At 34.2% G+C, this 11,582-nt stretch overlaps 1 protein-coding gene across 1 annotated transcript; it reads left to right on the top strand.

Annotated features, from left to right (window-relative positions):
- The first annotated feature begins 8,291 nt into the window (after nucleotides 1-8,291).
- On the top strand, nucleotides 8,292-11,228 carry LOC114536503. The gene is made up of 4 exons (XM_028557848.1): nucleotides 8,292-9,474; nucleotides 9,545-9,836; nucleotides 9,905-10,473; nucleotides 10,543-11,228. The coding sequence occupies exons 1-4, from the start codon at nucleotides 8,292-8,294 to the stop codon at nucleotides 11,226-11,228; spliced, it is 2,730 nt and encodes a 909-aa protein (XP_028413649.1).
- The last annotated feature ends 354 nt before the right edge of the window (nucleotides 11,229-11,582 follow it).

The following is an 11,582-nucleotide window of genomic DNA, read 5'->3' as shown; positions in this document are numbered from 1 at the left end:
AAAGCATTTTTTGGAAAGTTGTTTAGTTAAAGTTTTTTTTTGTTGTTCCAAATGGCTTTCCACGCTTTGAGGAGAGAGATCGAAACTTTGTCACACTTTGTTATTTTTAATATGGTTCCCAGAAACGCCGCCCTGCCTTCCACGTGCATTTTCTCACGATGCAGACGTCTGCACAAGTATGGGGCTACGGAAATATATGTATATAATTATATATATATATATATATATATATATATAGTAGGTGGTTACCATATATATATATATATGTATATATATATATATATATATATATATATATATATATATATATATATATATATATATATATATATATATTTATTAAAAAAAAACACATAGCCGAGAATTGGCATGCATCTTAATGATATCGGTCCGTATGTATACCTGAGAATGGTCTTTCCGTGTCTGCAAGCCCCAGGTGCCAACCATGTTTTCTTGGGCAAGTTGACCGCAGCACGGCCAGCACCGTCATCATCTCCATCACCGCCATCTCTATTATCATCGCCTATTCCATCACCACCACCCTCTTTACCATCAGCCTCGTTATTACCACCACAATCGTTACCACGCCCTGGGCATTCTCGGCCATAAAACCAGCAGCTCTGTTGGCGTGCAACAGGGTCGCTACGAGCCGCCTCTGTGCCTTTTCTCCGATGTTACTTACCTGTAAGCTTAGGATGGGGATTTTCTGGGACTTCTCTAAAGAAGTCACCAGAAAACCACCATTCGTGTACAACGAATGCGCGTTTCGATTTGTAAATCCTCCGGCCGCGCTCTTATCGCTCACGAACGACGTAATTAAGGCACCAGTGGTTCGGAACTTCAAGGTACCTTCTCTCACGTTCGTTGTTCATTGTCATTAGCTGCCGACGAGCTACTCCTTTAAATTAAGAACATCGAAAATTTTAACAATTGAATGTTTTTTAACATCGACATTTTGCGAGGGGCTATATTTACCTTGCAGGTACATTTCACGCGTGGCAACGGCCACCGCCAATGGAACCTCCTCACGGTGATTCCTTCTCGCCACCACGCAACCGATGGTGGCTTCGTGGTCATAGTTCTCGGCTAGGCCCCGTTATTCCATCACGCTTTTATACATGAAATATAGTTTTTTTGAGATCGGCAGAAATTTCGAGGTGTATTTGCAGTATAATTTTTTAGGCCACCGTTAAAGAGGCTTTTAGGGCTGAAAAAAGGTCGCTCATTTAAAAGGGGAAAAAACTTAATAACCTGGGGTCAAGATCAAACCGATCTTGGCGAGACACAACATTTGGGTACATATGTTGCCATATATAGAAATATTTTCAAGATCTAACCACATAAGAATAGAAACAAAAGAGTTTCGCTCATCATTCGCCTGATGATCGTTTCAGAAGAAACGTGAAACACAGAGTGTAGCGAACTATGTATTCAAAATTTTGTAATATTTTATTGATTTTATTTTAATTGCTCTATTAAATTTTGATATCGAGCACTCTTTCTTCTTGGATACTTTACTTAATTATATATAATTATATATATCTTGTGTAATTATTCATTAATAACAGCTCTGCCACTTTCTGCTTCGAGGAATTCGTCAATAAAAGAAAGCTCCTCGAGCGATTCCCCGGCAAATAAAGGGGCGTTTATATAGTTTAGTCCGTCGAGAAAAAGACCGTCGTCCAGGCTTTCGGGTGTGGGCACCGGCGCGACGGGTTCTTGCACATCATTTTCCATAGCGGCGAGTAGTGTTGTATAGTGAATTTAGTGGGATTCGTGGGATTTTTTATCGTGGGATTTTTTTATCGTGGGATTTTTATCGTGGGATTTTTATGTGACGTCATAATTCCGCGTGTTTATATTTTCATCCACGTGTTTTTATAACACGCGAGCAATGCGTGGAGTTCACGTAAACGAATGACGTCATATATGCACGTGCTTCTATTTTTAGGTGCGTGTTCATTGATATAAACACGTGTTTATTTTTGTTTATATAAGACGTATTATGTTGTTTTATTTTATATAGTATTTTACCATGGCTAACTATTATGGTATTATTGCCAATAAATTCCAAGGTGTTATTATTAATCAAATTCAGAGCGACATAATTAATGTAGAATATCCAAGGAAGCAAGATTATGTAAAGATGTTTCGTGGTCTTGGTTGCGTGCCTATTCGTTTGTTGGATATCGATTCTCTTTTTACGTTTGTGGTTGTTTTAAGAGCTCATCCATTGAGAAATCAACTTGCTCAAGCATTGAAATTGATGTTTTCATATATGGCGCAACATATATTAAAGGAGGATATGGCAGAGATTCTTATGGACTATATTCATATATGTCCGGGGAAATATTGTATGGAGGTTCCCATTTATTTTACTTCATCTACATATGAACAGTATATTGACACGTTTGATACTATGATTGCTTTGAAAGTACCGAGGGACATGTTTCATTCAGCGAGACTTAGACATTCGGTAGTTGTTCAAATTAATAATAAACTTTATGGAATACAAATGATATATCCATATTACAAAGAGATACGCGATAAAATAAAGACTCTTTATAATGATGTAATACGTTTTTGTATTAGTCTTACTGATTTTGTACCTGGTTATGTTATTGTACAGGATGGATCATTTAAAATTTTTTTGTTATGTAATAATATTGAGAGTAATGAGTTATCTAAAATGTTATGTTTTAGGTCTAGTAGAAGATATGATAGATTAGTAAGGGTATCTTTAAGTTGGTATTTTTCATTGCAATTTGCTCGGAATGTACGTAATATACTTTTTTAAAAGTACACGTGTTTATAAATAAAAGTGTGTGTTTTTATATACATAAAGTTTATGTTTTTTATTGTATTTAACCATAACGGACATGGAAGGTGTATTGAACAAGATTCAAGATGTTATCCTTTATAATAAGAAACCTACTGCGAGGGATATTAAGAGTATATTTGCGTCTTTACCTATTTATATACGACCATTGGATATTGATTCTCTTCTTTGTTTTGTATGTGTTATAAGAGTTCATCCGTTAAGGAATGTATTGGTGCAGGCGTTGAGAATGGTGTTTACATACTTATTACATCATATGTACAGTTCCGACGTACGCAAGCTACTTTTGGAGTATGTAAATATTCCACAGGAGAAATATTGTGTTGAGATACCTATTTACTTTACTACTCACGAGAATTCCTTATTCGAAGAGTATGCTCGTATGTGGAGATATAAATTGGTTTTGAGAATGCCAAGGGGGATGTTTGATTGTAAAATTATTGTCCAAATTAACGAGTGTCTTTATGGTGTATGTTTGAGAAATCAAAGTTATAAATCTATAATGAACGGAGTTAAAAGTGTTTATATTAATATTATGTCGGAGAGTATGAACTTTACAACGCAAGGTGTACAATCGCTTGGGTTTTTTACTTCATATAAAATATGTAGCGGTTTTAATAATACATTGAAGGACATGGTGATTTTTAGGGAACCAAAGAGATGGGATAGAGTGGTTAGACTTTTTTTAAGGGATATATTTAATGGACCCTTTTTCAATTCGGAGGTATTTGACTTGTACTAGGATAAACAAAAACAAATGTACTTTTTTAATGAAAAGCTATATTTTGAAAAAGTTATAAGAATACAATGTTGTAAGAAAACAATACAATGTTAATTTATAATATTCCAATGGATCCAGTTATTTAATATTTGCAGTTCTGCTTTAGGACAGTGTTCGTACGCGTTTTCGCAAGGGAGGTGATTACCACATGTTTCAATAATATTAGCCTTTTCCTCGTTGTTTAAAAACGGGTTAGCTTTTATCCAGGGAACGTATTGTTTCGGTTTCGGTGCCCCAAATATCTCCAGGTTGATGTTAGGTATGCTTAGTTTTGTCAGTAAATCTCTCTCGATTGAACCGCCTTTATAGCCGAGATAGCTTTGTTTGTTTACTCGGGCGTCTTCGTAGAAGGTATTGATGATGTTTTCTAGTTCGCTTGCTTCGTGTATTTCCGTGGTGTTAGATGGAGTGTTGTAGGGGAGTTTATGAATGTTATTGATGACGAATGAGCATTGTTTTTTGTCTTTTTGACTTAGTTCTTGCCATGGGATAGGGATTTTAAAGAGGTATGATATTGCCTTTGTTTCTCCGAACATGCCATTTGATTCCGTTTGATTTCTTGTGTTTAGCAGTCCCAATTCTTTACAGTAGAACTTTTTATCGATAAAAAACCCGTCCATATCAATTATTCCAACTAAATCTTCCATGATAATACTTTGATTTTTAGGATAGTTATACTGTTTTGAAGGATAGATATCTCTGCCTTTTTATATGCTGCCATGCACAAAAACGTTCTAAAGTTTGCCCTTAGACGTCCGACTATTAATATACGTACGTGAATGGTTGTTTTAGTTATCCTTAGGTTATCTTCGCAAAAGCTATAAAAAGGCAACAGCCCGAGATTTTAATTCATATCGCCATGGGCCGCAAGAAGAGTTTGTTAAAGTGCCTATATCACTTGTGGGATTTTTACGGATTTGAATAGTGCTTGAAAAATTAGTTTATAAGTTCTACAACCCTTCTTGATATAATTAAATAGTTTCGGAAATATTTACATCTAAACATGACGATTTGCCTAAATTTCCGTCGTGCTCGGGGGCATGGGACTCAGGAACCGAGTTCTTGTAATTTTACTTCGATCTTCCAATAACGTAAAATACTTTGAGAAAAACTCGCCCAGTTGCTACAGCCATACACAACGCACCGTTCCCGCATTTTTTTCTTGAAAAGCGCAAACTATATCGCCAGTGAAACTCTTCATGTTTACATTATAAAAGACGGCGTGTTTGCAAATCATTCCTGAGTCCCAGTCCCCCCAACCGACGTATTTTCGAAACTATTCAATTATATCAAAAAGGGTTGTAGAACTTATAAACTAATTTTTCAAGCTCTATTCAAATCCGTAAAGATCCTACAAGTGATATAGGCACTTTAAGTAAAAACGAGAGGGAGAAAATAAGGAAGGAAAAAATAAAGAGCGAAGAGAAGTTCAATAAACCTTTAAGGGTTTGGATAAAGAGGAAATACTCCAAAATATTTTTTGAGTATTCGAAAGTTTTTCGCGAGGTTTCAAAGATGAACCCGCATGTGAAAGATATTACACAGACTATGGATTGGCGAATGAATTTATTCAACGACGGCACGATCGATTTGACTTCGTTAAATAATTCTATAGATGAAATAAATGACATTATGAGTATCGAAGACCAAATTCAAGAGGAGATTCAGCACCTGGAGAGAGATTTAAATGATTTAAATGGCGAGACAAATAAACCGGCAATGAAAATCGAAGCGGAACCTACCCAAAGCGAAGTAAATAAACCGGCAGCGGAAATCGAAGCGGTGTCTACCCAAAACGAAATGATGATTGACCATGATAACAACAATGATTTATCTTTTGACGAGTTAGCTTTTATCTCGGCATTACCTGATTTGCCGGAGGAGGATGTTAGACAAACACAAACAAACGCGGCGGATCCGTTTGAAGACATAAGGAAGTATATTACGGACTTCGATTTCGAGGTAGAACTTTTAGATTTTGAGTGTTTCGGCGATGATGCTAACTTTGAGAACGATGTTATGGCTTTTTAAAAAGTAAAAAGACATTTTAATATTGTTAAAACATGTTTTTTATTGTTGTTAATATGTTTTTATTGAAGAATATATATTTGAAAAAAGACATGTTGTTATTACTGTTATTATTTGGGGTTTCCCCTTACATCATTGATTTTGAGTTAGAATGACATCATTGATTTTGGGTAGTTAGGGGGTATGAAGAAGTTTTTTTAAAAGGGGGGTGTGAAAAAATTTTTAAGGGGGGTGTGAAAAAAATTTTTAAGGGGGGTGTGAAAAAAATTTTTAATGGGGGTGTGAAAAAATTTTTTAAGATGTGTAAAAAATTTTTATTTAATATATATTTTTTATTAATAGTTTTACAAAGAAAAGTTTTACAAAGATATATAAAGTTTTTGAATATAAAAAGTTTTTATGTGAAAGTAGATTCATCATCACCGTCCTCTTCATCGTTGCTATAGTTTACAATTTTCTTTCTTTTTTTCAATGGTTTTTCTTGCTCGTCATAGCGTCGGTAATATTGTGGGTAAAAACCAAAGGCACTACTACCGTTTGCGTAGTCTCCGATGTATGAGCGATTCTGACTTGGTGGGATTATATGTAGATCGTCGTCGCTGTAATCTTCAAGTTCGGGTTTAGGGTTTAGCTTACGTCTCGGCGCTGGGGTGGCAGGTCCTTCTACTTTCTTTGGGATTAATCTACGTGGGGTTCCTTTGGGTGGTGGATTTGGTGGCTCGCACCATTGAAAGAAGTTGCAGGTTTTCTTTGGTGATTCAGGGCAACAGAAGAAAAATCTTCCTTTATTCTCACTTTCTTTTTTTACCACTTGTTTTCTTGTTTTTTTCTCATGGTGACATTTGGGTCGTTCCATTATTATTTCATCACCCCATTGAAAGTATTTGCATGGGTCTTTATTCTTTGAACATACGAAGAAGGGTCGTCCGTATGATTCTTTTTCTGGGTTCTTTACTATACGTATTCTTGCCAAATTATTTTCACAACAGAGGGGTTGTTTCTGCGAGGTCGATAAGAACTTTTCGATTCCTTTTTCATAAAGGAAACCGTCTCCTTCAGAGCAGATAAAATTACAATTATCTACTTGGTTGCAAACCCAAAACTTTCCATTTGGCAGAACTTTAGCTTCTTTATTATGTAAGCACTTCATTTTGACTTGTCTTGAGAACTTGTGCAGAACTAGTTCGTCCTCTTGTATTTATACTTTTTGAAAGCACGTGCTTTTTTAAAATTAACTTGCGTTCTAAAATTAAAACACGTGCAGATAAATAAAAACACTTAAACTAAAATAAAAGCACGTTCAGTAAAATATAAACACGTGTTATTTTATCTATATAAGCAGAGCAGTCGATGTTTCACCTCAATTTTATCGTGGGGATGGAGGACGATTTACAAAGGGAGATTGACGAATTTAATAATAGCAATGATGAATGGATTTGGGAAATAGATGACGATACAATTTTTAATTCAGATAAAAATTTTTTGCGCTTGATTGACGATGACAATGATGATTGGATTTGGGAGTTGGACAATATACAAGTCGGTTCGGGCGGACAAAAGCGGGATTTTGATGAGATGAATAACGATGAACAAATTGGGGGGCAGGATAATGTAAACGAAGGTGCAAGTACAAGTATGGATATAGAACAGGGCAAAACAAACGATGTTTCTAATTACGTAATAGAGAAGATTAATGAAGTTAAATCGAAGAAGTTTAAAACGAAAGGCATTGATTACAAAGTTCGTTTTAGTAATGAGAATGAAGAGCTTAACATTATTCAAGAGTATGAAAGAACACAAAAAATTTTTGAACAGTTAATTAATGATATTACTAATGGAATGAAAGAGAATGATCAAGTACGTTTTGTTTTACGTACACCTCAATTAAGTAAACCTATATCGTTACCATTTATGGAAGTTTCTCGCTTTATTCCAGAGAGAATTTTTTCTCAAGTTGAACGTGTGGTACAGTCCAATCAACATTTCAATTTAAATGATACGGTAATTGCAGATATTGTTCATGTTGAAATGCCATCGGGATCAGGGAATCTTAAGCGAAGAAACCACATTAAACTTTACGAACATCTACAAGCAAAAAAGTCAGTAGTCGTTATAAAGAATAACGATAATTTATGTCTTGCTAGAGGTCTTATTGTGGCTATAGCAAAAATTGAAAAGAATGAGAAATATTATCTCATAAAAGATAGCCGAAGTGCACTTCAAAGGAAAATGGCCGAGGATTTACACAGGAAGGCAAATGTACCAAAAGGGCCATGTGGAATTCCTGAAGTTAAATTATTTCAGAATTATCTTACCGAATATGAGATAAATATTGTTTCAGCTGATCATGGAAATGTTATTATATATCCTCATCAATCTAATTCGAGGGAGGATGTGAAACGAGTTTATTTATATCTACATAATAATCATTACGATGTGATTAATTCTATGCCAGGTCTCTTTGGTCATAATTAATATTGCCATACATGCAGACAAGGGTATGCTGATGTCAAGCTTCATTTATGTCCTTCCATGTGCAGATGTTGTCGTGCTATAAATTGTCCTTTTGTTTCACCGGTGGATTGTAATGAGTGTGGTAGAACATTCAAAAGTGAAACATGTTATAATAATCACAAGAAACCTATGAGGAAAGTTGAATCTGTATGTGATGGAATAAGGAAGTGTTCAAAGTGTGGAAGATCTATGACAAAGTATAATTTAAAGAATCATCTATGCGGAAAAATTCAATGTAAAACATGTAAAGCTATTATTGACGATATCAATAATCATTTATGTTACATGAGAAAGCCCGATTCAAAGAATAAACATTTAAATCTAACAGAAGAAGAAGAAGAAGAAGAAGAAGAAGAAAAAGAAGAGAATGAGAAAGTGGAAGGATATAATGAATTGTTCTTCTTTGACTATGAGGCACGACAAGAAGATGAAGGTGTACATAAAACTAATTTATGTATTGTTCATAATGAGAGCGGGGATGAGTGGATCTTTCAAGGTGAAGATACTAATTCAAGATTTTGTGAATGGATTTTTACAAAGGAACATCGAGACTGTATATTTATGGCACATAATTTCCAAGGATATGATGGCTATTTTATTCAAAACTTTTTAAATGAGAATGCTGTGAAATATGATATAATATTACGCGATGCAAAAATTCTCAGTCTAACTGTTCCGATGTTCAATATAAAATTTATAGACTCTTTAAATTTTATCCCTATGTCATTGTCAAATTTTCCTAAAACATTTGGAATGAATGAGATGTGTAAAGGATACTTCCCTCATTTATTCAATCGAAGAGCAAATGAAGATTACATTGGACCTATACCATGTGAAGCATTTTATAATACAAATGGAATGAAAGAGGAAGCACGTAATGCATTTATAAAATGGCATAAAGAGAAGAGAGAACAAAATTATGTTTTCAATTTTCAAGAGGAAATTATAAAGTATTGTCGTTCCGATGTTGACATTTTACGTCGATGTTGTATGGAGTTTCGTGAACTATTTAGAAGTATTACAGATATTGATCCTTTTGAGAAGTGTTTAACTATTGCTAGTGCGTGTAATTTGGTTTTTCGCACTAATTTCCTTAAGGAGGAGACTATAGGAATCTTTCAAAATGACTATCAAATGAAAGTGAAACAATCTAACATGGCATTTAAGTGGTTATCATATATATCAGAGAAGGAAGAGATTTTTATTCAACATGGAAGGAATGGTGGGGAGAAACGTGTTAATAAATACTCATTGGACGGATATAATCCTGAATTAAATACAGTATATGAATTTCAAGGATGCATATGGCATGGTAATTATTATTATTATTATTATTATTATGATTTACCGCTGACCATTATAATAATTATTATTTATTTTAGGATGTGAAAAATGTTATACTCGCGATACAGTTAACCCTGTTAATGGAAAAACGATGAGTGATCTCTTTGAGGCCACATTAAAGAAGAATCTCTATCTTAAAGAGTGTGGATATAATGTAATAGAAATGTGGGAGTGTGATTTAAAGAGGGACTTGGAACAAGATGAAGAGATGCGTGTGTATTTTGAAAATTTTGATCTTGTTGATCCTCTTCAACCACGTGATGCATTTTATGGAGGTCGTACGAATGCTACAAAGTTATTTCATGAATGCAAAGATAATGAAAAGATTAGGTATATATTTTTTATATTATATTTTTCCTAAAAAAATTTTTATTTTATTACGTCATTTCTATTTTTAGATACGTTGACTTCACGAGTTTATACCCATGGTGCAATAAATCAACGAAAACAATTGTGGGACATCCAATAATTATCACAGAAAATTTTAGAGATATCTCTACATATTTTGGTCTTATAAAGTGTACTGTATTACATCCAAGAGGTTTATTCCACCCGGTTCTTCCATATCGCGTTCCTGGTAAGTTATTGTTTCCTTTATGCAAAGCTTGTGCCATCTCTTTCAATCAGAATCCATGTACACACTCCGAACAAGAAAGGTCTATTCTTGGGACATGGTGTCATGTTGAGTTATTGAAAGCCATCGAGAAGGGGTATAGAGTTTTAAAGATACACGAGGTGTGGCATTTTCCGAAACAGTCCGATAATCTATTTAAAGATTATGTTAACACATTCCTAAAGATAAAGCAAGAAGCAAGCGGTTTCCCTAAGGATTGTATTACAGAAGAGCAAAAGCAATCTTATATTAACATGTATCAAGAACATGAAGATATAAAATTAGAAATGGAGAAGATTGAACACAATCCAGGTTTACGTGCTTTGGCAAAGCTAATGTTAAACTCGTTTTGGGGTATGTATAAATAATATAATATATTAAAAAATAATAATAAAAATATAATTTATAATTTTTATTGTATAGGTAAATTTGCACAACGTTCAAATGTATCAAAGACCGAGATGGTTACAGAACCTCAGAGATATTTTGAACTTCTGTCCTCTGATCAGTATGAAATCCGTGATGTAAAGATAGTGAATGATAATATGTTAGAGGTGCAATACAAAAACATTGATGAATTTCTGGAGACTAATAACAAGACGAACGTCGTTATTGCGGCTTTCACCACGGCGTATGCTCGATTGAAATTATATGATCTTTTGGATATATTAGGCGAACGTGCACTTTATTATGATACCGACTCGGTTATTTATATATCCAAAGAGAATGAATTGGAACCTCCTTTGGGGAATTATTTGGGAGATCTTACCGACGAATTAAATGGAAAGTATATTACAACCTTTATGTCAGGAGGACCGAAGAATTACGCCTATTACACTAACGATAATAAGTCGGAGACAAAGATTCGTGGTATCACATTGAATCATTCTGTTAACAAAAAGATAAACCCAAGTACAGTTCGAGCTCTTGTATATTTACATGCAGAATGTAAAGTAAAGGCAAAAATCACCGTTACTAACCCTTTCAAAATTACAAGAGATAAGCAAAGAAAGAACATTGTTACCAAAGAGATGAAAAAAGATTATCGTATAATTTACGATAAGCGTGTCTTGATAAATGATTTTAAAACAATACCATATGGATTTTAAAAAGACACGCAAAGATATTAAGAGGCACGTGTAGAAATTAATAAACACGTGTAGATATATATGTATAAATAAAAGTTGTTGTGTTAGTTTTACTTCATTTGTTTTTTGTCTTCACCATGAATGCTACACATTACGTAATTGTTACGTTCAGAGAGGAACGCCTTTGTAAAGATATTCAAGATTATTTACAAAGGAAAAAGAGTAAACATAATTGGATCGTTAAGAGTTCGTCTCGAGTACATCATGATGTACTCATATGGTGGGAAGAAAAGAAGGAATTCTCTGGCACTCCTTTACGTTCATTCCTTAAACGAATGAGAGATAAAGAAATACTTCATGGACATACAGTACCAT

The sequence above is a fragment of the Dendronephthya gigantea genome, unplaced genomic scaffold (genome assembly GCF_004324835.1).
Source record: "Dendronephthya gigantea isolate DGI-Jeju-01 unplaced genomic scaffold, DenGig_1.0 000137F, whole genome shotgun sequence".
Classification (NCBI taxonomy): Eukaryota; Metazoa; Cnidaria; class Anthozoa; order Malacalcyonacea; family Nephtheidae; genus Dendronephthya; species Dendronephthya gigantea.
Note: the sequence above shows the minus strand (reverse complement) of the source record. Positions and strands in the feature narration are given on the sequence as shown.

Bases quoted from the DNA above. Each gene is read 5' to 3' on its own strand.
- LOC114536503 (XM_028557848.1), top strand. From the start codon at position 8,292: ATGAGGAAAGTTGAATCTGTATGTGATGGAATAAGGAAGTGTTCAAAG. The intron at 9,475-9,544 runs GTAATTATTATT...TATTTATTTTAG, and splicing joins TCAAGGATGCATATGGCATG to GATGTGAAAAATGTTATACT. The intron at 9,837-9,904 runs GTATATATTTTT...TTCTATTTTTAG, and splicing joins AAAGATAATGAAAAGATTAG to ATACGTTGACTTCACGAGTT.